The sequence below is a fragment of the Oncorhynchus masou genome, chromosome 6 (genome assembly GCF_036934945.1).
Source record: "Oncorhynchus masou masou isolate Uvic2021 chromosome 6, UVic_Omas_1.1, whole genome shotgun sequence".
NCBI classification, from domain to species: Eukaryota; Metazoa; Chordata; class Actinopteri; order Salmoniformes; family Salmonidae; genus Oncorhynchus; species Oncorhynchus masou.
In genome coordinates this window covers 29,162,984-29,189,861 of record NC_088217.1, presented here as the reverse complement: position 1 = coordinate 29,189,861, position 26,878 = coordinate 29,162,984, and the positions used below count along the sequence as shown (strand labels likewise).

The following is a 26,878-nucleotide window of genomic DNA, read 5'->3' as shown; positions in this document are numbered from 1 at the left end:
GAAACTTTTCAGATTGACTGACCTTCATGTCTTAAAGTACTGATGGATTGTCATTTCTCTTTGCTTATTTGAGCTGTTCTTGCCATAGTATTGACTTGAGCTGTATTCGAATACCAATACTAACATACTCTATACTACATATTTAATGAGTATATACTATTCGTTTATTTACAGTATACTATCAGTTGAGCGGACTAGCTCTTCACCTGTCTACCTGAAGTTGTTGCTGTGCAACCTCTTGCTAGCTAGTTAGCGTGACAAATGACTAGTTAGACATTTTATGATTTTGGATGTGTTCTTAAATTCAATCTGGAGTGCCAGAGTGCACTCATAAATTCAGAGCGTTGTCAGATTGTCCATTTTGTAAATTCAGAGTGTTTCGCTATCGGAGCGCACACTGGATGAGCATTCTGACCTTACAACAGCAGTCAAGGACCCAAGCTAACGTTGGCTAGCTTGCTAGCTACTTCCAGGCACAAATGAGACTACTCTGATCATGTACTTGCCATAGCAGAGCTGGTTAGGCAGTTTTCATGTTATCCAGAGCATTGGTGACTAACTGTGCTGCTGGCAACAATTTAATTATGCTTTTTTTGCCGAAGTTTACTGACACCGGCCATATTCAATGGGTGTTGAGCACTTGAAAATTCATTATTTTGCCCGCTGGTACACTCAGACCAGGGTGCTCTGAAATCGGAGTAGATAGCCAGAGCAAATTTAAGAAGGCACCTGAATGAGAACGCACAACGACTATACGATTGAGCTAAAATTGATGGAAATAATCAAGTCAATAAACTTTGGGTAGTTAGTTAGCCTATAGTTAATATATTGGCAAGTCTGACGTATAAGTAGCCAATTAAGTTATGGAGCTAACACCTGTACATACTGCTGTAATAATATGCTATGTGGTTTGTAAGGACAGCGTAGCTAACAAATTGTCAGGCAACATAACGTGTAAGGTAACTTATTTGAAAAGTAATTTCTTTATTACATCAACATTTTCTTAACATTTGTCATAATTAGTTCAAACAATGAATTTGTATCTGCTCTCATTGTGCGTCGGTTGGATAATTTCTTCAAATCTGAAAACAATGTGAAGCCACACCCATTTCCTGAAGAATTGTATTATGGGCCCTAAAGTACGGAAAGTGTCCTGTGTGTATACTTCATATTTTGCTGAATTTAGTACGACATCTGGGAAATTTTGGCATACTAACTATATCCATACCATGACCAATAAGCAAACTATATACTCAATTAACATCACAAAAAGTACAGTTAGTGCGGTTAGCATGAGTATTCGAACACTGCTTTGCTCTTTTATCAAATCTTCTGTATACCAACCCTACCTCGTTACAAGAAAACTGATCGTCTCAAACGCATTAGAAGGAAAGAAATTCCACAAATTAACTTTTAACAAGGCACACCTGTTAATTGAAATCAAATCAAAGTTTATTTGTCACATGCCCTGAGTACAACAGGTATTGTAGACCTTACAGTGAAATGCTTACTTACAGGCTCTAACCAATAGTGCAGAAAAGGTATTAGGTTAACAATTGGTAGATAAAGAAATAAAACCACAGTAAAAAGACAGGCTTTATTCAGTAGCGAAGCTACATACAGACACCGGTTAGTCAGGCTGTTTTTGTGGTAGTATGTACATGTAGATATGGTTAAAGTGACTATGCATATATGATGAACAGAGAGTAGCAATAGCATAAAAGAGGGATTGGTGGGTGGGACATAATGCAGATAGCCCGGTTAGCCATTGTGCGGGTGCACTGGTTGGTCGGCACAATTGAGGTAGTATGTACATGAATATATATAGTTAAAGTGACTATGCATAAATGATAAATAGAGATCAGCAGCAGCATTCCAGGTGAAGCTGGTTGAGAGAATCCTAAGAGTGCAAAGCTGTCATCAAGGCAAAGGGTGGCTACTTTGAAGAATCTTCTTTGGTACTACATGATTCCATATGTGTTATTTCATAGTTTTGATGTCTTTACTGTTCGTCTACAATGTAGAAAACAGTACAAATAAAGAAAAACACATGAATGAGTAGGTGTGTCCAAATTTTGGACGGTACTGAAAGTTTCCAAGAGCACAGTAGTCTCTATCATTGGGTAATGGAAAAAATGTGGAACTACCCAGACTCTGCCGAGAGCTGGCCGTCCGAACAAACTGAACAACTGTGCAAGAAGGACCTTGGTCAGGGAGATGACCAAGAACCCAATGACCACTGACAGAACTAAACAACTTCTTTGCTCGCTTTGAGGACAATACAGTGCCACTGACACGGCCCGCTACCAAAACCTGCGGGCCGCTACCAAAACATTTTAAACGTGTCAACCTTCGCAAGGCTGCAGGCCCAGACGGCATCCCCAGCCGCGTCCTCAGAGCATGCACAGACCAGCTGGCTGGTGTGTTCACGGACATATTCAATCAATTCTTATCCCAGTCTGCTGTCCCCACATGCTTCAGGAGGGCCACCATTGGTCCTGTTCTCGAGAAAGCTAAGGTAACTGAGCTACATGACTACCGCCCCGTAGCACTCACTTCCGTCAACATGAAGTGCTTTGAGAAACTAGTCAAGGACCATATCACCTCCATCCTACCTGACACCCTAGACCCACTTCAATTTGCTTACCGCCCCTATAGGTCCACAGACGACGCAATCACACTGCACACTGCCCTAACCCATCTGGAAGAGAGGAATATCTATGTGAGAATGTTACCTACCCTCCAAACTCATCATCAAGCTCGAGACCCCGGGTCTCGACCCCGCCCTGTGCAACTGGGTCCTGGACTTCCTGACGGGCCGCCCCCAAGTGGTGAGGGTAGGTAACAACATCTCCACCCCGCTGATCCTCAGTACTGGGGTGCCACAAGGGTGCGTTCTCATCCCTCTCCTGTACTCCCTGTTCACCCACGTCTTCGTGGCCATGCACGCCTCTAACTCAATCATCAAGTTTGCAGATGGCACTACAGTGGTAGGTTTGATTACCAACAATGACGAGACGGCCTACAGGGAGGAGGGCAGGACCCTCGGAGTGTGGTGTCAGGAAAATAACCTCACACTCAATGTCAACAAAACAAAGGAGATGATCATGGACTTCAGGAAACAGCAGAGGGAGCACCCCCCTATCCACATCAATGGGACAGTAGTGGAGAGGGTAGACAGTTTTAAGTTGTTCGGCGTACACATCACGGAAAAACTGAAATGGTCCAACCACACAGACACCGAGCCACTGCCTATTCACCCTGCTATCATCCAGAAGGCGAGGTCAGTACAGGTGCATCAAAGCAGAGACCGAGAGACTGAAAAACAGCTTATCTCAAGGCCATCAGACTGTTAAACAGCCATCACTAACATTTGCGTGACTGCTGCCAACATACTGACTCAACTCCAGCCACTTTAATAATGGAAAAATTGATGTAATAAATGTATCACTAGCCACTTTAAACAATGCCACTTCATATAATGTTTACATACCCTACATTACTCATCTCATATGTATATACTGTACACTATACCATCTACTGCATCTTGCCATCTTGATGTAATGTATCACTAGCCACTTTAGACAATGCCACTTCATATGTTTACATACCCTACATTAGGGTGGGGCGGCAGGGTAGCCTAGTGGTTAGAGCATTGGACTAGTGACCGGAAGGTTGCAAATTCATATCCCCGAGCTGACAAGGTACAAATCTGTCATTCTGCTCCTGAACAGGCAGTTAACCCACCTTTCCCAGGCCGTCATTGAAAATAAGAATTTGTTCTTAACTGACTTGCCTAGTTAAATAAAGGTTAAAAAAATAAAAAAATACTCATCTCATATATACACATATACTGTACTCTATGCAATCTACTGCATCTTGCCTATGCCGTTCCCATCTATACCATCACTCATTCATATATTTGTTTATGTACATATTCTTATTAATTCCTTTACACTTGTGTGTGTGTATAAGGTAATTGTTGTGAAATTGTTAGGTTAGATTACTCGTTGAATATTACTGCATTGTTGGAACTAGAAGCACAAGCATTTCGCTACACTCACATTAACATCTGCTAACCATGCGTATGTGACAAATAAAATTTGTCTTGAGATGGGAGAACCTGCCAGAATGACAACTATCTCTGTAGCACTTCACCAATCTTGGCTTTATGGGAGAGTGGCCAGACTAAACTGTTCCTCAGAAAAAGGCACATGACATTACTACTGAAGTTTGCAAAATGGCACGTGAAAGACTGAGCATAAGTCAAGAGATTTTTTTACATTTTATTTGCCTTTTTATTTAACCAGGTAGGCCAGTTGAGAACAAGTTCTCATTTACACCTGCGACCTGGCCAAGATAAAGCAAAGCAGTGCAATACAAACAACCAACACAGAGTTACACATGGAATAAACAAAAGTACAGTCAATAACACAATAAAAAATGAGGTAATATTAGGGAGGTAAGGCAATAAATAGTAATTACAATTTAGCAATTAAACACAGGAGTGATGAATGTGCAAGTAGAGATACTGGGGTGCAAAGGAGCAAAAAAATAACAATATGGGGATGAGGTTCTGTGGTCTGATGAGACAAACATTTTACTATTTGGCCTGAAAGCTAAGCGCTATGTCTGGAGAAACCAGGCACAGCTCATCACCCATCTCACACCATCCCTGAAAAGCATCCCCAATAGCATGATGCTGCCACCACCATGCTATGAGGGATGCTTTTCAGAGCCAGGTACTGGGAGACTGGTAAGGCTAGAGGAAACAATGAATGGAGCCAAATACAGGGCAAATCCTCGATGAGAACCTGCTTCAGAGTGCAAATTAGACTGGGATGAAGATTTACGTTCCAACAGGACATTAACCCAAGCATACGGCCAAAACAATGCTGGAATGGTTTCAGAACAAGAATGTGAAAGTCCTTGAGTGGCCCAGCCGAAGCTTGAGAAATTCTGCAGGGAAGACTGGGAGAAAATCCAGATTAGCAAAGCTGATACAGACATACCCAAGACAACTCCGATATAATTGTTGCCAAAGGTGCTTCTCCAAAGTATTAACTCAGGGGTGTGAATACTTATGTAAATACTATTTCTGTATTTCATTTTCAATAAATTGGCAAACCTGTCTAAAAACCTGTTTTCACTTTGTCATTATGGGGTATTGTGATGTCATTATGGGGTATTGTGTGTAAATGGGTGAGAATCTATTTGAATCCTTTTTGAATTTAGGCTGTAACAAGTTGTGGAATAAGTCAAGGGGTATGAATACTTTCTGAAGGCGCTGTATATAAGGGACATAGGCTAATTACAATTGGCCCAGAACAGAGCAGCATGTCTGGCCCTTAAATGCACACAGGGCTAATATCAACAACATGCATATCAATCACTCCTGGCTCAAAGTAGAGGAGTGATTGACTGCATCAATACTGGTCTTTGAGAGGTGTTGATTTGTAAAAAGTACAGAACTGTCTGTTCAATTGGTTAACACACAACTCAAACATTCATACATACCCCTCACAACATACCACCAGAGGACTCTTCAGTCCCTAAGTCCAGAACAGAGGCTAGGAAATGCATACTGCACTAAATAGAGCCATGACTACATGGAACTCTCTTCCACTTCAGGTAACTCAAGTTAGTAGTAAAATCTGATATAAAAAAAATACAAATAAAAAAATATTAAACAACACCTCACGGTACAATGCGGACTGTGAAGAGAAACACACACATTCTATAACACACACTCTACACCCACACATTATTGTTTGTAATGTAAATTTGTATAACACACTGTTTAGCTGTTGCCAAGGAAGCTGCTACTCTAATGGGGATCCTAATAAAATATTTACAAGTCCTTTTCTTCTGTTGCTATGCAAAGTAGATGTTACCTCACCACAATCTTGATATTCCAGTTTGTCGCCATTCATTGTATTGGCAGCAGACTGAAAGTACAACTGTATGAGTTAAGAAAATGAGAAACTTAACCCTTCATTATGTCATTGGGAGGTGAATATAGCTCAGTCTAGACGGCCACTAGACCGTTAGTCCCTAACCCTTCAGTGTGCAGATCCAGAAAAAAATGGATTTGTGTCAGGAAAAATGTTAGAAGCCTCAATAAACCCTTTTTATATTTCTTGCTCACCTACCTTGTCTCTTCAGACCTGCAAAGGATATTATTGATTCAACACCAATGCAAACTTCCATTCCCAGTATAATGCCAATGTTGGAAATGCTTTGGTCCACTTTGTGTGCACCTCTTCTCTTGATCAGCAGAGGTCAATGTTGATTCTCTCTCCCACAGGTACCAGAGAGCTGCTGAGGGGTCTAATGCAGAGAAGAAGAAAGCAGTGAGTTCTCCATTCAGATCCCCAACAGGAGGTCCACTCATGGAATTACAGGATGTGACATCATTACATCAGACACACAGTCACCAGTTCAGTGATACACTTGTGGAGCTGTCCTCTTGGTCAGGAACCTTTCTCTTTGACTCTGTCACCAGTGAACTATATGCTCAAGTGTGTGCCAGAGTGGTTTTGTGCTCTCTTCTCTGCTTAGGCTATTTATGCTTGACAGTGAGTAAATAGGATAAAGCACTTTATCATTCACATTGTAAAATGTCTGCCTCCTTTTTAGTGGGCCTTTTCAAAAACGACCTCCCACACACACACACAGTATTATCCTCATCCAGGCTGAGGAATACACACGGAGTCCAAGCCTAGCTCTGCCTGGTCACTTATTGGGATGGGCTGGCAGTCATGACCCTAATCCTGACTCAGTCTACTAATCCCAAAATAATTCCCTCTTGGGATAGTTGTCTTTATCTGTTGGGCAGTGCTGGAGAAGTGGACAAGGGAACAGGGAAAAAGTGATCAGCCGATGTTATGCAGGAGTGCAAGGTAACTACCATTTTCCAAAGGCTGATAGATGAGGAATGTATTCTGATCATTGGTTACCGAGATGCCAGTTAATGTGGACCTAGATTGTAACACAGGAGTTGCCCTGCGTGACACAACATTGTGGAGAGGCTCAAGTAGTTAAAGACCAACATTGTTTAAACATAAGGTCCTTTCTTAGTCTTTCAGAGCCACACACACACTGATCTTACTGTGTGGTGCATGCTGTTCCTTCCTGTCTGTGCTGAGTTAAACAGGTCCAGTCAGCACAATTGTTTGTGTGTGTGTGCGCGCACCGAGAGGCAGGCAGGCAACACTGGTGTCAAGGGTGGGCTGTACATTTTCCATGGAAGGAGGAAGAGAGGTCTGCTTTCTGAGATACCTGAAAGGCAGTCCTCTGTGTTGCGGTATGGAGCATAGGGGTCAGGAGTTGTAACTTTTCAGACATTGTTCTGTCCTTGCGTTTTTCCAGGTAAAACAGCAGTGATGTCATAATGAAGGATTACCTGTACATTTGGAACTGACAGATTACATAAAACAATTTAACATGAGACTATGAGATGGCATGGTGGTCCACAAATAAACTGTAAGGAGCCTCCTGTAGTCTTCCTAATATTATGTTGACTATGTGGAATCTCAACCCCCCCCCAACTGTGACTATTCTCAGTAATTGTTTTGTATGTAATTACAGGTATTATTATTTCTTCTTAATGACATCTATGTTTTCTAACTGCAAAATACATGCAGAAGTTAATGATCGTTTTACAGGGGAATGAATGCTCCACTCCCTAAGAGCTATCATGGTCGATTACTGCACTCTCAATATGTGGTACTCCCTGCTGCTGAGTCAGTCAGATTGAGTCACAGTTTGGGTTCTGACCTGGAGGTAAGTGTGTGTGTGTGTGTGTGTGTGTGTGTTCAGTAGCAGTAATGGCGGAAATTAGCCGCTTATAGCAGGAACCTGACTGTCATTGACTGAGATGACTCTATAGGTTAAACAGAACAACATAATGTGTTGTAGTTTACACTGTCTTCTTGAGGACAAAGGTGAAGAGTTTGGTTTTGTACAACAACACTGTCAGGAATTTGAATGTCATGATGTGATTTGGCATCACAGATCTCAACACTGCCAGCATGAGGTTCTGCAACATGACATCAGTGCATGGGTATGGCTCTGACATCACCCAATGTGGTATAGATTTGCTATTTTAAAAAATACTTTAGAACCGAAACCAGCAAGCTAGCTGGTAGTCAGATAGCCACTGCTAGCGGTCATCACCGTTAACTCGGACATCTGCCAGCCTCAGCCCGGTCAATTCTTGCCAGTCTGCACAGCGCGATATCAACCCAGAGCATATCGGACTCCTTTTCTCTACCACATCTCCAGATTCCTACTGCAAGCTCTGAACCTTTACTCTGGATCATCGCAGGTAGATAGCTGCTATCCGAGTGGATACTCCTGGCTAACGTCTCTGTCCCGATGCAAGCACCAGTTAGCCTGGAGCCTGCTAGCCCCGGCCTGCTAGCTGTCTGAATCGCTGTGCCTCCAGCTTGCCTAGCTACTCACTGGACCCTATGATCACTTGGCTACAATTGCCTCTCTGCCTCTCCCTAATGTCAATATGCCTTGTCTATTGCTGTTTTGGTCAGTGATTTGTCTTATTTCACTGCAGAACCTCCAGCCCTGCTCAATATGCCTTAGCTAGCCCCTTTGTTCCACCCCCATACATGCGGTGACCACACCTGGCTTAAATGGTGCCTCCAGAGACAAAACCTCTCCCATCATCACTCAATGCCCAGGCTTACCTCCACTGTACTCATATCCTACCATACCCTTGCCTGTACATTATGCCTTGAATCTATTCTTCCGCACCCAGAAACCTGCTCCTTTTACTCTGTTCTGAACCAGTTCTTTTAGCCTTTAGCCGTACTCTTGTTGACTTCTGTAACCGTAAAAGCATTGGTTTCATGCATGTTAACATCAGAAGCCTCCTCCCTAAGTTTGTTTTATTCACTACTTTAACAAACTCCGCCAACTTGGATGTCCGAGCCGTATCTAAATCCTGGCTTAGGAAGGCCACCAAAAATCCTGAAATTTCCATCCCTAACTAACATTTTCTGACAAAATAGAACTGCCAAAGGGGGTGGAGTTGCAATCTACTGCAGTGAGATCCTGCAGACTTCTGTCATACTATCCAGGTATGTGCCCAAACATTTCAAGCTTCTATTTTTAAAAATCCACCTTTCCAGAAACAAGTCTCTCACCTTTGCCGCTTGTTATAGACCCCCCTTCAGCCCCCAGCTGTGCCATGGACACCATATGTGAATTGATCGCCCCCCCATATATCTTCAGTGTTTGTATTGTTAGGTGACCTAAACTGAGAGATGCTTAACACCCCGGCCGTCCTACAATCTAAGCTAGATGCCCTCAATCTCACACAAATGATCAAGGAACCTACCATGTACAACCCTAAATCCGTAACCATGGGCACCCTCTTAGATATCGTCCTGACCAATTTGCCTTCTAAATACACCTCTGCTGTCTTCAACCAGGATCTCAGCGATCACTCTCATTGCCTGCGTGCGTAATGGGTCCGCAGTCAAACGACCACCATTCATCACTGTAAAATGCTCCCTAAAACACTTCAGCGAGCAGGCCTTTCTAATCGACCAGGCCCTGATATCCTGGAACGATATTCACCTCATCCTGTCTGTAGAGGATGCCTGGTTGTTCTTTAAAAGTGCTTTCCTCTCCATCTTAAATAAGCATGCCCCATCCAATTAATGTAGAAATAAGAACAGATATAGATAGCCCTTGGTTCCCCCAGACTTGACTGCCCTTGACCAGCACAAAAACATCCTGTGGCGTTCTGCATTAGCATTGAATAGCCCACGCGATATGCAACTTTTTAGGCAATTCAGGAACCAATATACTCAGTCAGTTAGGAAAGCTAAGGCAAGCTTTTTCAAACAGAAATTTTCTTCCTGTATCACTAATTCCAAAAAGTTTTGGGACACTGTAAAGTCCATGGAGAATAAGAGCACCTCCAACCAGCTGCCCACTTCACTGAGGCTAGGAAACTCTGTCACCACCGATAAATCTACCCCGGCCAACATCTCAGCACACCCTGCAGCAACTTGCCCCCCCCCCTGATTCTCCTTCACCCAAAGCCAGACAGCTGATGTTCTGAAAGAGCTGTAAAATCTGTATCCCTACAAATCAGCTGGGCTAGACAATTTGTACCCTCTTTCTAAAATGATCTGCCGAAGTTGTTGCAACCCCTATTACAAGCCTATTCAACCTGGGTGGCACCACCTCGCGGTCATCCCCCTCTTCAAAGGGGAGACACTAGACCCAAACTGTTATAGACCTATATCCATCTTGTCCTGCCTTTCTAAAATCCACGAAAGCCAATTTAATAAACAGATCACAGACCAACTTCAAATCCCACCGTACCTTCTCCACTATGCAATCTGGTTTCCGAGCTGGTCATGGGTGCACCTCAGCCATGCTCAAGGTCCTAAATGATATCATAACTGCCATCGATAAGAGAGAGTACTGTGCAGCCATCTTCATCGACCTGGCCAAGGCCTTCGACTCTGTCAATCACTGCATTCTTATCAGCAGACTCAATAGCCTTGGCTTCTCAAATGACTGCCTCGCCTGGTTAAACCAACTACTTCTCAGAGTTCAGTGTGTCAAATCGGAGGGCCTGTTTTCCGGACCTTTGGCAGTCTATGGGGGTGCCATAGGGTTCAATTCTTGGGCCGACTCTTTTCTCAATATATATCAATGATGTCGCTCTTGCTACTGGTGATTCTCTGATCCACTTCTACGCAGACGACACCATTCTGTATACAGTCGTAGCCCAAATTTTTGAGAATAACACAAATATTAATTTTCACAAAGTCTGCTGCCTCAGTTTGTATGATGGTAATTTGTATATACTCCAGAATGTTATGAAGAGTGATCAGATGAATTGCAATTAATTGCAAAGTCCCTCTTTGCCATACAAATGAACTGAATCCCCCAAAAACATTTCCACTGCATTTCAGCCCTGCCACCAAAGGACCAGCTGACATGTCAGTGATTCTCTCGTTAACACAGGTGTGAGTGTTGACGAGGACAGGGCTGGAGATCACTCTGTCATGCTGATTGAGTTCGAATAATAGACTGGAAGCTTCAAAAGATGGTTACCTGCAAGGAAACACGTGCCGTCATCATTGCTTTGCACAAAAAAGGCTTCACGGGCAAGGATATTGCTGCCAGTAAGATTGCACCTAAATCAACCATTTTATTGGATCATCAAGAACTTCATGGAGAGTGGTTCTATCATTGTGAAGAAGGCTTCAGGGTGCCCAAGAAAGTCCAGCAAGCGCCAGGACCGTCTCTTAAAGTTGATTCAGCTACGGAATCGGGGCACTACCAGTACAGAGCTTGCTTCAAACCCACTGGCTCATTGATAAGTATTTGATAGGTAAAGCCACGCCTTATCTCAGCTCACTGGTCACCATAGGAACACCCACCCGTAGCACGTACTCCAGCAGGTAAATTGCACTGGTCATCCCCAAAGCCATCACTTCCTTTGGCCTCCTCTCCTTACAGTTCTTTGCTGCCAATGACTGAATTACATAAATCTCTGAAGCTGGAGTCTTATATCTCCCTCTCTAACTTTGAGCAACAGGTGTCAGAGCAGCCTACCTATCATTGGCTGCATACAGGTACAATCTTTAAATGGCACACCCAACTACCTCATCCCCATATTATTACTTACCCCCTTGGGTTGTGCCGTGGCGGAGATCTTTGTGGGCTATATTCGGCCTTGTCTCAGGATGGTAAGTTGGCGGTTGAAGATATCCCTCTAGTGGTGTGGGGGCTGTGCTTTGGCAAAGTGGGTGGGGTTATATCCTTCCTGTTTAGCCCTGTCCGGGGGTGTCAACGGATGGGGCCACAGTGTCTCCTGACCCCTCCTATCTCAGCCTCCAGTATTTAGGCTGCAGTAGTTTGTGTTGGGGGGCTGCTCCAGTTCCAACTGTTCTGCCTGTGATTATTATTATTTGTCCATGCTGGTCATTTATGAATATTTGAACATCTTGGCCATGTTCTTTTATAATCTCCACCTGGCACAGCCAGAAGAGGACTGGCCACCCCACATAGCCTGGTTCCTCTCTAGGTTTCTTCGTAGGTTTTGGCCTTTCTAGGGAGTTTTTACTAGCCACCGTGCTTCTACACCTGCATTGCTCGCTGTTTGGGGTTTTAGGCTGGGTTTCTGTACAGCACTTTGAGATATCAGCTAATGTACGAAGCGCTATATAAATAAATTTGATTTTCTCTTTTGCACCCCGGTATCTCTACTTGCACATCATCGGCACATCTATCACTCCAGTATTAATGCTAAATTGTAGTTATTTCGCATCTACGGCTTGTTTATTGCTTACCTCCCTACTCTTCTAGATTTGCACACACTGTACATAAATAGAAAAATCTTTCTTTTCTATTGTGTTATTGACTCTACGTTTATGTGTAACTCTGTTTTTTTTTTCGCACTGCTTTGCTTTCTCTTGGCCAGGTCGCAGTTGTAAATGAGAACTTGTTCTCAACTGGCCTACCTGTTTAAATAAAGGTGAAGTAAAGTTTAAAAAATAAATATTTCTTTCTCACAAAAATGGAATCCCTGAACCTTCAGCTGTGTTTGAGCTGGATTTACACAAAAAAATAACAACATATATTTAACATCTTTATTTGGGGATCAACATCAATAAGGGAAGTGAAAACTAAAGTTTAAAAAAAGTCAGTGAAGAGTTAAACCTTTTCCCAAATGTATCCTTTTCTGGTTTCCTGGGGTATTACCCCCCTCCCCCCCCTCCACCGCGCCGCAGTCTCTCTCTCCTGGTCTTGATGGGGGGGTGGGCTAGTTCTTACATGCAGAGTTTTTTTAACTGCTAACATCTGGGAGAACTTGATCACTCTCACTTAGCACAGACCAGAGAGAAGGACTGCAGACTGATTCCAGCTACAGGACTCTCTCCCCCTGCCTGCCACCTAGCCTCCCCACTACGCCTCGTTTCGTCTCGCTCTCACAGGTTTCACCACTTCTCTTTAAAAAAAACAGGAACAAACTTTTCATTGTCTGCTGCTCCTTTTCTTTTTTACTCAGTGGACTCCAGTTGCTCTCACAAAGAGAATTATTGGGATTCTCTGACCTTCTTTCCCTTCGTTCAGTCCTCCCTTAAGCTCTGCTCTTTTTTCATGTGTTTCCATCTAGCTTCTGTCACATCCTTTGTTGGTGGAACATGACTTGATGTATTTTGCAGGTTAGGTTTGTTGGAATTGCATGGTTGTGGTGTGTGTGTGTGTGGTCAATGCGATGACTTTGGGAAGTCGTGTAAGCTTTTTATATCTCTCTCAAGTTTGTGTGGACCTCCAATGCTATATGGTTGACCACCTCATTATCACGTTGAAGGGAAAAGTCAGGTTTGTTCTTTGTTAGGGAGTTGTGGATGTTGATGGTTACCTAATGCTTGGGGCTTGTGTTATGGATGTCCTTTTACCACTTAGAATACATATTGTTTCTCTTCTTCATGGGTGTGAACCGTGCGATTTAGATGGTTTGTATTGAGTTGGGCTCTATTTACCATAGCCCAGTGCGGTTCCATGACAGGAACATAGAGTTCCACATGTAAACTTAACTTTATTAGTTAATTAATTGACTCTATTCTGCTTTCAAAGGGCCATATGTTTTACATACCTTTTCAGAACTTCCCCATATTACACAGACTGTTTCCAAGTGGGTGTTAATTTCCGTATTTTCTAGTGAAAATCAAACTTGTGGATGTCACACAGTGGAGTATTGTTGTCCTCTAATAGTTCAGCTTGCTACTCGGCGTCAGTTATGATTTGGGAGCTTCATGGATGGTTGAGCCTATATGCTTAGCAGAGCAGAGAACCCTCTGTACTTTCAGGAAAAGGTGAGGTAGGGTGCCACAGAATGGAATGCGGTTGGGAAAGAGGTCTCCATGTTTAGTGCTGCTCTCTCTCCATCTTGAGCCAAGACTTTGTTTGCCTCTCTAGAGTTGATTGTACAGCAGCTGATGATTGCCAGCTCTGACTTCAGCTACTGTGACAACATATCTCTTTCCTGGACCAACTCTGGGAACAGCTGCTTAACTAATTTGAGTTCTTCCACGTCAGTAACTACTGCTGTTCGCAAAGTATTTTCCCACTGTGGCCTCAGGAAGAAAGTTATGAGCTTTTGATTTTTCCTCCGTTTTTTCCTGTTCATTTGGTTGCAGTCTCGGTGCTTGGAGTTGGATTACATAATACAGGATGTAGATGTAGGAAGTAAATGGTGATGACTATTTAGTTGGTAATGGTTTCATTCTAGCTTGTTTAGTCATTTGATCCCACACAGTTGAAAAATGAGACTGACTATTTGTATTATTAACTGTTATAAATTGGTACTGTGTTTCTCATACAAGACTACTCCTACACACAAGTACCTCTTTCAGGACATTGCTTTAGTCAGTAACTTCAAGACATTCTTCCTGTTGACCATTTACTAAACTGCTCTCCTCTTCTTCCTGTCAGTCAGTGGAGAGCCTGCCTCCCACCCTGCGTTCAGGGAACCTGAGTGTTCTGAAGATGCGCTGGGAGCAGCCAGGTCCTCGCCAAGACAGACCAGCCCCGCTATCCAACGGGCCACCCCGTGCCCGCCTCTCCCCCTCTGCCGTACCAAAACCAACCCCCCTGACCGAGCACCTTCCCCCAGCCAAGTCTCCGGAATCCTTGAACACTCAGGGTGGTCAAAGCACAGCCTTCAGCTGTTTCCAGTATCCTGTAGCAGCAGCTATAGCCGAGGAGGGACAGAGAGGGATGGAGAAGAAAGCGCAGCAGACAAGCGAGCGAGAGGAGGAGAAAGAGCTGATGCAGGTGGAAGACGAGGTGGTGCCACCCAGCCCCTGCACACCCATCGAGAAACCCAGCGTGCCTCTCAACAGCCTGAAGATGATGTTTGAGAAGGGAGAGGGCACCAAGGGAAAGGTAAGACTGATAAGGCACACATATACAGTGGGTATGTATCCCTCTACACCGTATCTTTCCCTCTTTCCCCTAATGATACTTCTCTCTGTCTCTTGTCATCTTCCTCAACATGTAGCTGCTCCGCAGAGTTGTGGGGTCAGGTCAGTCATCTGTGTGTGATTGGTTAGCCCCCTGTATCCAGCTGGGATGCAGCTGAACTCTTGATCTGTTGTTGAACAGCCAGAGATTTGAATGCTTCCTTTGAACTAGAGTCATGCTAGCAGTCACATTCCTTGGTACCTGATGCAATCTTGCTTTTCAAAAAGCTCTGTCTCTTGACTTCATAAGGAACCCCAAAGACCACTGTCTGTCTCAGTGCACATCACTAAGTACAGACAGAACATCCATTCACTGAGACTTCAGCACGCACACACACTTAGAGGAAACATGCTAAAACTAGTTTATCTAATAACACAAGAGTCTCTCAAATGTGCATACACATACTGACTTGACGGAGACACCCCCAGTTGAGAAGTGAAATACTTTGTGCTAGACACACTGAGGGAGGGTCTCCTGTGGCTCCTCAGATATTAGCATAGATAAGACACTCATTCGTGGCCATGTTAATGAACCGGCCCATTACTGCCTAACTAACTCAACCCTTCAGTCCCTCTCTTCTGTCCACACAAAAAGTTTCCTTCACTCAATTATTCACACTGCCCATATGTCCTGTCCCTTATCTCTTCCTAAACAACCCCCTCTTTAGTGCACAAACACACACGTACGTACATAATTGCCCAGGGTCAAGAAGGTACCCACATTCCTTGTCTCGCTCTTCAAAGACCCACCATTTTTGGAATTCTCCTGCCTTCTTTCACTCTCTGTGTCCTGTCATTCTCCTTCAGTTAGGTATTCACCCCCTATGGCCCCCAACCCACCTCTCTCAGCATCACACAAGATTACACTCCACTTCTGTACACTGCTGCTCCTCCTATTTTTAAGTATCCTGTTTCCTCTCAAATGTTCTTGTCTAATAAAAGTTGAGTAAAACTTTGGGGTGTGACTCTGAGACAATGGTATTTTGTAGTGGGCCTCCCGGGTGGCGCAGTGGTTAAGGGCGCTGTACTGCAGCGCTAGCTGTGCCATCAGAGACTCTGGGTTCGCGCCAGGCTCTGTCATGGGGCGACGCACAATTGGCCTAGCATCGCCCGGGTTAGGGAGGGGTTGGCCGGTAAGGATGTCCTTGTCACATCACACACCAGCGACTCCTGTGGCGGGCCGGGCGCAGTGCGCGCTAACCAAGGTTGCCAGGTACAGTGTGTTTCCTCCGGCTGGCTTCCGGGTTGGATGCGTGCTGTGTTAAGAAGCAGTGCGGCTTGGTTGGGTTGTGTATCGGAGGATGCATGACTTTCAACCCTTCATCAAGATAGTAGCTACTAAAACCAATTCTCCCGAGCCCATATTATTATGAGTATGGGAGTTGTAGCGATGAGACAAGATAGTAGCTACTAAAACCAATTGGATACCACAAGAATTGGGGAGAAAACGGGGTAAAATCTTTTTTTTTAAATAAAAGTATTTTGTATACATCATATTATTATGAGACAATAGTGTATTGTATTCCTGGTGGTCTCTGCTTACCCTGGCTTAGCCAACAGTGTTGATGCATTTTCCAGGTGGGAGAGCAAGGCTGTGGAGTCCAACTCGGACCAGAGTGAGTTGCCACCACGCGTTGGTGTTTATCTCTTTTAAGTGTGTTCATGATGACCACTAGTCTAAGACCTAGGCCTACATGTTGGAATTTCCCCCCAGTGTCTCCTTAGGGAGACTGGTCTGAGAACAGTGGTTGTGTTGTAGTCTTTGTTCTCTCAGCCAGTCAGACGAGGCGTGCCACAATGGCCATGGTTCAGGACTTGTACTGAATTTACTGCCAGAGCTTTTAAAGAGGGGAGTGACGGTAGGAGGGCCTCGACTCGTCTTTGTCTGAGAGCTGTGCTCGGTGTGTGTGTGTGTGTGTGTGTGTTTCCTTAATACACATACGCACAAAATCCTTTATTGCTACCCAGTGCATTTCAGCTGACTACACCTGGCTGACCAGAGCTGAGGTGGGGTTGAGCATGGGGGGAGGCGAAGCTCGTCTCCAGGTGTACACACACGGACTCACGCTCCCACTCACTCATTCACTCACTCACTCACTCACTCACTCACTCACACCTTCCCTGTCTCCCCTCTCTCCGCTTGTTTCTAGTTCTCTTTTACTCTCTGTATTCACACTTTCTCTTTGTTTCTACTGTCTGATCAGCTTGGGGTGTAAGGAATCCGCATGCTTCCCATCCGGAACAGTCTGTGCATAATATTATGATGACATTTTGTGACGTTTTGGTCTTCGGTAAGGTTTTTTTCCGAACGGTTCGTGAAAAAAGACAAGTAGCCGACGTCTACGGCCCTTCTTCAGTGATTGGTCAACAGCAGGGATTTTTCAATTAAGGGTTTGTCGTTATTCAACGAGAGACGACTTGTTTTAATGCACATTTTTTCAGAGTTCGGCTTGGTACCAGCCACCTTATGAGCTAGGATGTTGTATATCAGTCCATCTAAATAGCTGCAATGGAGCTTGGACATAAAAGGTTGAGATGGAACAGATCATGCTGGGCTCTGATTCACTGCCTGGCTGGGCCCTAAATAAAACCCTATATTGCTTGTCACTGGCATTCGTCTTATCTCTATTACCATAGTATTCAAAACATAGGTACCAAAGTTATACATTTTTTTTTGCATAGTTTTGTATAGTACCAGTCAGATGTTTGGACATACCTACTCATTCAAGTTTTTTAATTTTTTAAATTTGTACTATTTTCTACATTGTAGAAATAATAATGAAGACATCAAAACTATGAAATAACACACATGGAATCATGTGGTAACCAAAAAAGTGTTAAACTAATCAAAATATATTTTATATGTGAGATTTTTCAAAGTAGCCACCCTTTGCCTTGATGACAGCTTGGCACACTCTTGGCATTCTCTCAACCAGCTTCATGAGGTAGTCAGCTGGGATGCTTTTGCACTTGTTGGCTGCTTTTCCTTCACTCTGCGGTCCAACTCACCCCAAACCATCTCAATTGGGTTGAGGTCGGGTGATTGAGGAGTCCAGGTCATCTGATACAGCACTACATCACTCTCCTTTATATAATAGCCCTTACACAGCCTGGACGTGTGTTGGGTAATTGTCTTGTTGAAAAACAAATTATAGTCCCACTAAGCGCAAACCAGATGGGATGGTGTATCGCTGCAGAATGTTGTGGTAGCCATGCTGTTTAAGTGTGCCTTGAATTCTAAATAAATAACAGACCATGTCACCAGTAAAGCACCATCACACCTCTTCTTCCATGCTTCATGGTGGGAACCACACATGCAGAGGTCATCTATTCACCTACTCTGCATCTTACAAAGACACGGCGGTTGGAACCAAAAATCGCAAATTTGGATTCATCAGACCAAAGGACAGATTTCCACTGTTCTAATGTCCATTGCTTGAGTTGCTTGGCCCAAGCAAGTCTCTTCTTATTGGTGCCCTTTAGTAGTGGTTTCTTTGCAGCAATTCCACCATGAAGGCCTGATTCACGCAGTCTCCTCTGAACAGTTTGTTGATGTGTCTGTTACTTGAACTCTGAAGCATTAATTTGGGCTGCAATCTAAGGTGCACTCAACTGCTGATTTCTTAGGCGGATAACTCCAATGAACCTATTCTCTGCAGCAGAGGTAACTCTGGAACTTCTTTTCCTGTGGTGGTCCTCATGAGAGCCAGTTTCATTATCAGTGTGTATCACCACATTTAACCATGGCAAGGTGACTGGGGATATGGTCAAATACAAACAGTGTAGATATTCCCTCCGTAAGGCAATCAAACTGGCAAAATGTCAGTATAGAGACAAAGTGGAGTCGCAATTCAACAGCTCAGACACAAGACGTATGTGGCAAAAACAAAACCTTTACTTTTGAAGATAAGTAAAGGCTATTTCATTTTAATGTTTTAATAAAATACATTATTTGAAGAGAACTTTTGTGGCAATCACATCTTGCAGTAAAATTGTAAATAATACTTTAATCTCAAGAGAAGACAGGTTAAATGTTAAAGGTTTCATGTTCTCTTAGAAAAAATAGTCCTAATCATATAGGCCTAGACCTAAACAATATCCAAAACATCTAACAATACACTGAAATCATACATTTTCAGTCATTTTAAATTGTAAAGTCATGTCTTTTTACACAATACATTTTTGTGTGCAAATTTGTAAAGGCAAAGGGTGAAGAATCTGAAGTATATATTGATTTTGTTTTGATTCCATATGTGTTATTTCATAGTTTTGATGTCTTCATTATTATTCTACAATGTAGAAAATAGTACAAATAAAGACCTTTTGAATGAGTAGGTATGACCAAACTTTTGACTGGTACTCTGTCATGGTAGAGTAGTGTCTCATAATGTGTTGTGTTGAGTACTGTTTTATTGTGTGTAGCAGCCGCTAATGGGGATCCAGAATAAATACAAAAGTAAACATTTCAATTAGTCTACACCTGTTGTTTACTAAGCATGTGACACATGCAATTAGATTTGAATACCATAACAAATGTTTCCAATCTAGGAGGTAAACTCACTAAGGTATTCAATCATTTCACTGTGTATTTCAGATGGAGTCAAGGCCACCAAAATAGAGCTCCTTCTGTGAAAAACATCCCTCCGTGTTTTAAAGTGTATAGCCTACTGGTGTAGAGGCTGGGTGTGCGTGTTAATGGGTAGAGTGGCTGTGTCATGGGGGAGTTGGTGGGGGGGACAGACAGTCCTATCTGACTCTGGCTCTTGAGCTTATTAGGGGATTAACTCTGTGTACACATGTCCGCACCCATACAGTATGTGTACATACAGTAGTGTGTGTGGTTTGTGGTGGTGTAGGGGGCACGTCTCCCTTGACTTTCTGGTAAGTCATTATATGGTTCATTGCCGTTTCCATCTGTTGTGTGGTGCTAGAAGTGTTTTACATCTATGAAGTGGTTTGTCTTGTCATATTTGTTTATTTTCCAATTTTAAATACATATTATGCATAATGGTTCTTGGTTAATAACCATTAAGAATTGGGTTTAGCTGTAGAATTCATTACATCTGCTGTCCAAAATTTGCCGAATGCAGTAAATTCACCATCTTGTTCAAATTTGAAATGTTTCAGCAACTTGAGACAATTGAGCTTCTTATGAAATATGATATCACCATAGATATTTGGTGATTGTTTTGTTGTTTAACAGTAAAGTGTCCCTGACTGTCATCAGTCTCTCTCTTGGGCAAATTAGATTAATAGATAGATTAATCACTGACGTGAACACTTGGTTTTTGGTTAGGTCTAGAGCTAAAATACTGGCTCCCGTGTGGCCCAGCGGCCTAAGAGGCATCACTGCAGTCCCTGGTTCGATTCCAGGATGTATAAACATCCGGCCATGATTGGGAGTCCCATAGGGCGGCGCACAATTGGCCCAGCATTGGCAGGGGTAGGCCGTCATTGTAAATAAGTATTTGTTCTTAACTGACTTAAAGGTCAAATAAATCAAATAAAATAGAGCACGGTGTGTGGGGGAATAGAACATGCTCCAAATGGGTGTGTGTACCTGTGTTTAATAGGGGTTTGTTTAAGCAACCATCAGTGGCTCATTGTAATGTAAAGGATATGCAGGAACTGGCTTTGATGTCAATGGGCCAAACCATTGTGAGAGGTGGGAGTTGTGGGGGTGGTCAAGAGTGACCAATGACGGAGCTTAATGTTGTATGAGTGTTGATTTGGGTAGCAACGCAGAGACCAACAAACTAAGGCTTAAAGATAGATGGAAGTAGAGAAAGCAGGAGGAGTCTGTGGTTGAAGGTGAGGACATTGTACAAGTCCTGTCTGAGGTTGTGTAATAAGCTGAACCCTGACCCCTGTGTTATCATCCAGGTGAGGACAGGACTACACCGCAGCTCCTCCGAGGACATGGACCAGAGACTAGGAGGTAATGCATGAGCACACACATATACACACACACTGCACAAGACCCATATAGTATAATCAAATTCACAGCTGGTATCACCAGCACTATGCACCAACTGACAAAGGATCCCATGCTGAGAGGTGCCAGTGCACTCATTCTATCCATGAATGTTACAGATGAGGATGCAGGGTTTGCATTGACAGATTTTTGTTTTGTTATCCACCGGTGGAACATTTGACATTTAAGTCATTTAGCAGACACTCGTATCCAGAGCGACTGACATTTAGTGCATTCATCTTAAGATAGCTAGGTGGGACAACCACATGTCATAGTAAGTACATTTCACCTCAATAAAAGCATTATCAGCTAAGTTGGTGCTAGTAGGAATAAGACAATTGCAGGTTTATTTGTATTTTTTTAGAAGGGCTGTGGTTGAACTGTGTGGCAGAACAGTGCGTCAATTCATAGTGAGGGCACTGTGCTCCATCGAAAAAGACCAGCTTTATTTACTTAATTCATACACTTTTGGCAGCTTTTATATACCCTTTGCCCAGGTTTTTTGTCATAGTAGCTAATGTAGGATTGTGCTTTCCCATTTTTTTGTTTGTTTTTGGTCTCAAATAAACATACAGAGCTTCTGATAACATTGTATCAGAACTAGTTGGTGGATCATGAGAAAGAAACTTCATTATGCTCATCTCTGTGTGTGTGTTTCCTCGTAGTGTTGTCCCCTGACAGAGTGGTTGAGACCACCTCCCTGAAGGAAAGAATGGCCAAGTACCAGTCAGCCGCTACCAAAAAGGGCCCACAAGCACACACTGTGAGTTTGTGTGTGTGTGTTTGTTTATTATAGACTCTATCCTACACTTTTTACGCACTCCCCTCACATTTAGTCTCCTCTATTTAGGAGAGACTAGAGACACCTTTGACTCAGTCATCAGCCCTAAATATCCTTTTTAGAAAGTGGTCCTCTGCTCTTGTTAAATGGTCACATTATATTTTAGTTATTTAGCAGACGCTCTTATCCAGAGCAACTTACTGCATTTTTCTTAAAATAGCTAGGTGGGACAACCACATATCACAGTCATAGTAAGTACAAAGTAGCTATCAGCAAAGTCAGTAAGAAAAAATAAAACATTCATGGCTAATGTAAGGATAGTGTAAATGGGATAGTGTAAATGGGATAGTGTAAATGGGAAAAGTTGCTAAACTAATGTCAAAGAAAGACAGATCATACTTCACATATTTTGTAAAGATGGCCTTGGTTTGTCATTTCATGTCTCTCTTGTCACTGTGTTCTTCTACTGATCAACCTCCATTCATCTGCAGACCAGTCAGTCAGAGCGAGAGTATAACAGCCTGAAGGAGAATGTGCCCCCTAGTGGTGTGGCTGTGGTAAGTACCTACGTGTGCGTGTGAGACAGTTGGTTTTGAGGTGGGTACGTGAGAGAGCGAGCGACTGAGTGAACATAGTGAGTCTTTGAGATAAACTGTGTTAGTGTGTGAAGATTAGTTAATTGGATAGGGGAGCAGCGTTTAAGCAGATACACACTGTAAACCAATCAAAGCTGATGTGCTGTGAGTAAATTAACATACAAGACTGAACATAGTCTCCTGAAATACCTGCTCTTAAACATGAATACACAGTGACAGTAAACTATTTTTTTGTACTATTTTAAATGGATGAACAAGCTATACTGTTTTTTGGATTTCTATAACAAGGTTCTCTCTTTTTTTCCACTCAGAGCCAGGCTTTAGAGTCCTACAGCAGAAAAGTTGCTGTAGCAGAGACCAATGGTGAGTAAGCTTTAATTTCTCTCCCTCCCTATCTCGCATGATGTCAACCCCACAGCTCTTGGCTGGGGGCGCCGGGGACAGCGGGGCAACGTCTGCTCTTGCCTCTGATTGGTCCTCTGTATTCTAGGTTAAAGGGCAGAGAGGGGTGGAGTACCGACTGGGTCGTTACTGAGTTACTGCTCTGTGTCTAGTGAAAAGCCTGGCTCCTTTAAAAATATATATAGATATTGCTCTGCCCAGCTGTGACACTGACCTCTGGAGTCAAGATGGAGTCCCTGTAGTCTGACCGGTATGTTATGTGTTTGGTCTGTTTCAGGGGATGGCATGGACATATCTAGTTTTAAGGGTAGCACCTCATCTTCATCCTCAGTCCACAGTGACTTGCCCAAGACAGCCTGGGTGAGTTCTCTCCCTAGCCTCCATCACAATGACACGTACAACTGTAGTAACATGTATTAAATCAAGGAAATCCATATAAAATCTGACAGTAAGAGTTTTTTAATTTTTGTATTTATCCATTACTGTTACTGACAACCACAATTCAGTGTATGAAAGGCAAATCCTTAATGTGTGTGTAGAAGTTCTGCCTTTCCGCGAGGGAGACGTGCATCACGTGCCTAAAGACAGTGTACCCGCTGGAGAGGCTGGTGGCCAACACCCAGATCTTCCACACCACCTGCTTCCGCTGTCTCCACTGCAACACCAAGCTCAGGTACTAGTAGGGATGCTCACTCACTACTGGACACTTCAAATAACGTTATATTGTAATTTTGTCAATGTACTTTTTCATTCAAATGTCACATTCCAAAACATTTAGAAACCATTGGGGGAAAAGAAAAAAGAACATGATAGAATTATCATGCACGATAGACAATATTTTTATCTTTTCAATATGCCATTTTAATTGGATTTATCCTAAGCTGAATCTATTGGAAAAACATTAGCTTTGAAATGTACATTTGTTTCAGTGACCGGTGTCTGCATCTAGCTAATGTATGTTTTTGTGTTTTTTTTTGCTGCCCTCTGCTGTTCAGCCTGGGGAGCTATGCCTCTCTACACGGTAAGGTCTACTGCAAGCCCCACTTCAGCCAGCTGTTCAAGGCCAAAGGCAACTACGACGAGGGCTTTGGCCACCGCCCCCACAAGGACCTGTGGACGCCCCGTGCCGAGGAAGAGGAGGAAGAAGGAGTTGACCGGGTAGTGGAGATGAGGTCTGCGGAGCGGGCAGAAAGAGCTGTGGTGGTGTCTCATCCAGCCGAGACACCACTCTCCCCAGCCAAGCAGTCCAGCCCCACGGTGGAGGAGTCTCCCCTGGCCAAGGTGACAGAGCTGACTGCCTCTCATGAGACACACAGCCACATTTCCTCCACTGAGAAACTCTCCACCGCCGAGAAAATACCAGAGGCCTGCAGGCTTAGGGTTGCCTGGCCCCCTCCTGCTGACAGTGATGCTGGAGCCTCTCCTGCTCTGGAGGGTGGTGGTGTGGGCCGGCCCTGGAGGGCCAAGTGGCCCCCGGAGGGTGAGGTGTCATCGTCCACCCTGAGCCCCGACAGGGCCGAGCTGAAGAGCCTCAGGAGGAGCTCGTCTCTGAAGGAGCGCAGTCGGCCCTTCTCGGTGGCCCCCAGCCTCACCAACACCCTGGGGCCACGGGAGCCCCGCCAGCCCCTCAAATCCCTGATGGAGAGGAGGGGGTCGCTGGAGGACAGCTGCTCCACGCTTAAGGAACCTGAACCCCAACTCCAGAGGGGGAGAGAGGAGGAGAAAGAGGGGAGAAGGCCCACACCGCCCAGCGGCAGTGCGGTGAACGGAGAGATCAGCTGCGAGGAGGTAGAGAGTCTCCTGGCAACGCAGGACAAGAAAGAAGAGCCGATGAAGAAAGGAAAAGAAGCAGCAATGGAAGATGAAGAGGAAAGGGCTTCTTTAAAATGCAAAAGTGCCACTCCAGACATCATATCATCTCCGCCCCCGCAGCCCAAACACAACCGCAGTTCCCAGGATGTGGGCTTCTGGGAGGGGGAGGAGGGAGGCGAAGGGGAGGAGGAACAGCTCACCATAGAGGAGATGATCAAGAGGAACCGCTATTATGAGGAAGATGAGGAGGAAGACGACGTCTGAATAGACAGCTCTGAATCAGACTGGATTTAGACTGGACACACACCATGGACACACACCAACATATTATGTCCCTAGTACTCCCTGTCCACTTTATAAAACCCAGGGAGTTCTTAAGTGCAGGGACACAACAATTGTGATTTTTCTCTGTTTGTGTGTAATTTGTGATCATTTTGAGTGTTTGTTTCGTTCACAGTAGAAAAGTTAGCAATACATCAGTCTTACACTACATTGAACCAAATAGCCTGATTATTTTAGTGATTTCTGAGGGAGCTTGATAGAAGGGACTGGTAGATTGTAGACAGTTGGATTAAAAACATTTAGTACCGTTTTCCATGTTTTGTATTTTTACGCTGGAAAGGCTGGTCTGTGTCTTTTTAAAAACTGGGAGTGAATACAGTTACGATCTTTATGATACACAGCCCTGATTGGCGGATAGGATACACAGCCCTGATTGGCGGATAGGATCGTCTAGACCAGGGTTTCCTAAACTCGGTCCTGGGGCCTCCCCCTGGGTGCACGTTTTGGTTTTTGTCCTAGCACTACACAGCTGATTCAAATAACCAACTCATCATCAAGCTTTGATTATTTGAATCAGCTGTGTAGTGTTAGGGCAGAAAACAAAATACGCAACCAGGGTGGGCTCCAGTACTGAGTTTGGGAAAACCTGGCCTAGACTCTAGAGCAGGGTTATTCAACTCTTACCCTACGAGGTCCGGAGCTTGCTGGTTTTCTGTTCTATCTGATCATTAATTGCACCCGGTCTAAATCAGTCCCTGATAAGAGGGGAACAATGAACAACTCAGTGGAACTAGCTTGGAGGTCCAGAGATGAGTTTGAGGGCTCTAGAGCCTATCCCTTGAGAGTAATCAGAATAATCAGATTGTGATGTAATGCTGTGGGCCAAAAACTACACCCCCCTTTTTTCAAAAGCTGTTACACTAAAAGGGCATTGTCAACATTTTCACAATTTCAGTGTTATTTCGACCCCGTAAGTGTGGAAATATCAATAAAATAGGGAAATCACGTTTGACTGCACTGCCCCTTTAAGTGTGCTAGTACAAAGCACTGCCAGATGGATTCCAGGATCAGAGCTGCTTTAAATAATCACAAGCAGTCGCTTCATGGGTTTGATAGTACTTGATCTTGTAATATACCTTAAGAATCAAAAAAGGCTTGTGACAGAATGTGGTAATTTGATCCGTGATGACTAAACCAACAATGTACTATCTGTGATGTATGTTTGGGCCCTTTCTCTTCCTGGGTGTATATTTTTAGTTGTCCTTTGACACAGTGCCTGTTTTAAATTGTATAAAAAGCATCCTATTTTATAATGAATTTAGAAAACTGGATAAATACAGATTATTATATTTACCCTCAATGTTTTATACTTCATTTTTTTGGGTCCTCCATAAAGTAATCTTAGAATTGTACGTCTTGATGTGTTTGAAATAAATAATAAATGGTCTATCATTGATACATCTGTTGTCTTGTTTCAGTACATGAACTAAGGCCGGGATTCAATACGATCGCCCTTGTAGCCAGCTTTGAAAGGAAATGTTTCCGCGTTTGCTGACATCACATTCATGGTGAATGCTGTAAATGTCAGCCCAAATGTAAATTACCTTTAAATGTCAGATCTGCGTTTATAGCGTGCTTAACTCAGTACAGCGTTATGATACTGTTCAAAGACCATCCACTGGCATTTTCTTCAAGAAATCTGCCTCCAGAAATAAAAGTTTCCCCCAAGTGGGTGTGACACCTACTCCCATTACCTGCTGCACTGCTGCTTGGATTCCACCTGGCGATCTGTTCACCATCTGCCCTGGCCTTGGCCAGCACACACACACTGTTGGGGCGAGTGACTCTGAACTTACAATGGCTAGCCCCAAGTCGTTATATACAATGCTCAAAAAAATAAAGGGAACATTTAAACAACACAATGTAACTCCAAGTCAATCACACTTCTGTGAAATCAAACTGTCCACTTAGGAAGCAACACTGATTGACAATACATTTCACATGCTGTTGTAAA

General features: G+C 43.6%; 1 protein-coding gene across 5 annotated transcripts in view; it reads left to right on the top strand.

Annotated features, from left to right (window-relative positions):
* Positions 1-26,322, top strand: part of LOC135541849 (LIM domain and actin-binding protein 1-like) — a 36,694-nt gene extending 10,372 nt beyond the window's left edge. For 2 of the 5 annotated variants that reach the window (XM_064968269.1, XM_064968268.1), the window contains exons 3-11: positions 6,308-6,353; positions 14,488-14,940; positions 20,901-20,955; positions 21,657-21,754; positions 22,264-22,329; positions 22,680-22,731; positions 23,048-23,130; positions 23,310-23,443; positions 23,766-26,322. In XM_064968269.1, the coding sequence (XP_064824341.1) occupies positions 6,308-6,353; positions 14,488-14,940; positions 20,901-20,955; positions 21,657-21,754; positions 22,264-22,329; positions 22,680-22,731; positions 23,048-23,130; positions 23,310-23,443; positions 23,766-24,846 (2,068 nt within the window). In that variant the 3' untranslated portion in view covers positions 24,847-26,322. The other 3 variants (XM_064968271.1, XM_064968272.1, XM_064968270.1) reach the window with 3 other exon arrangements.
* Positions 26,323-26,878: the final 556 nt, after the last annotated feature.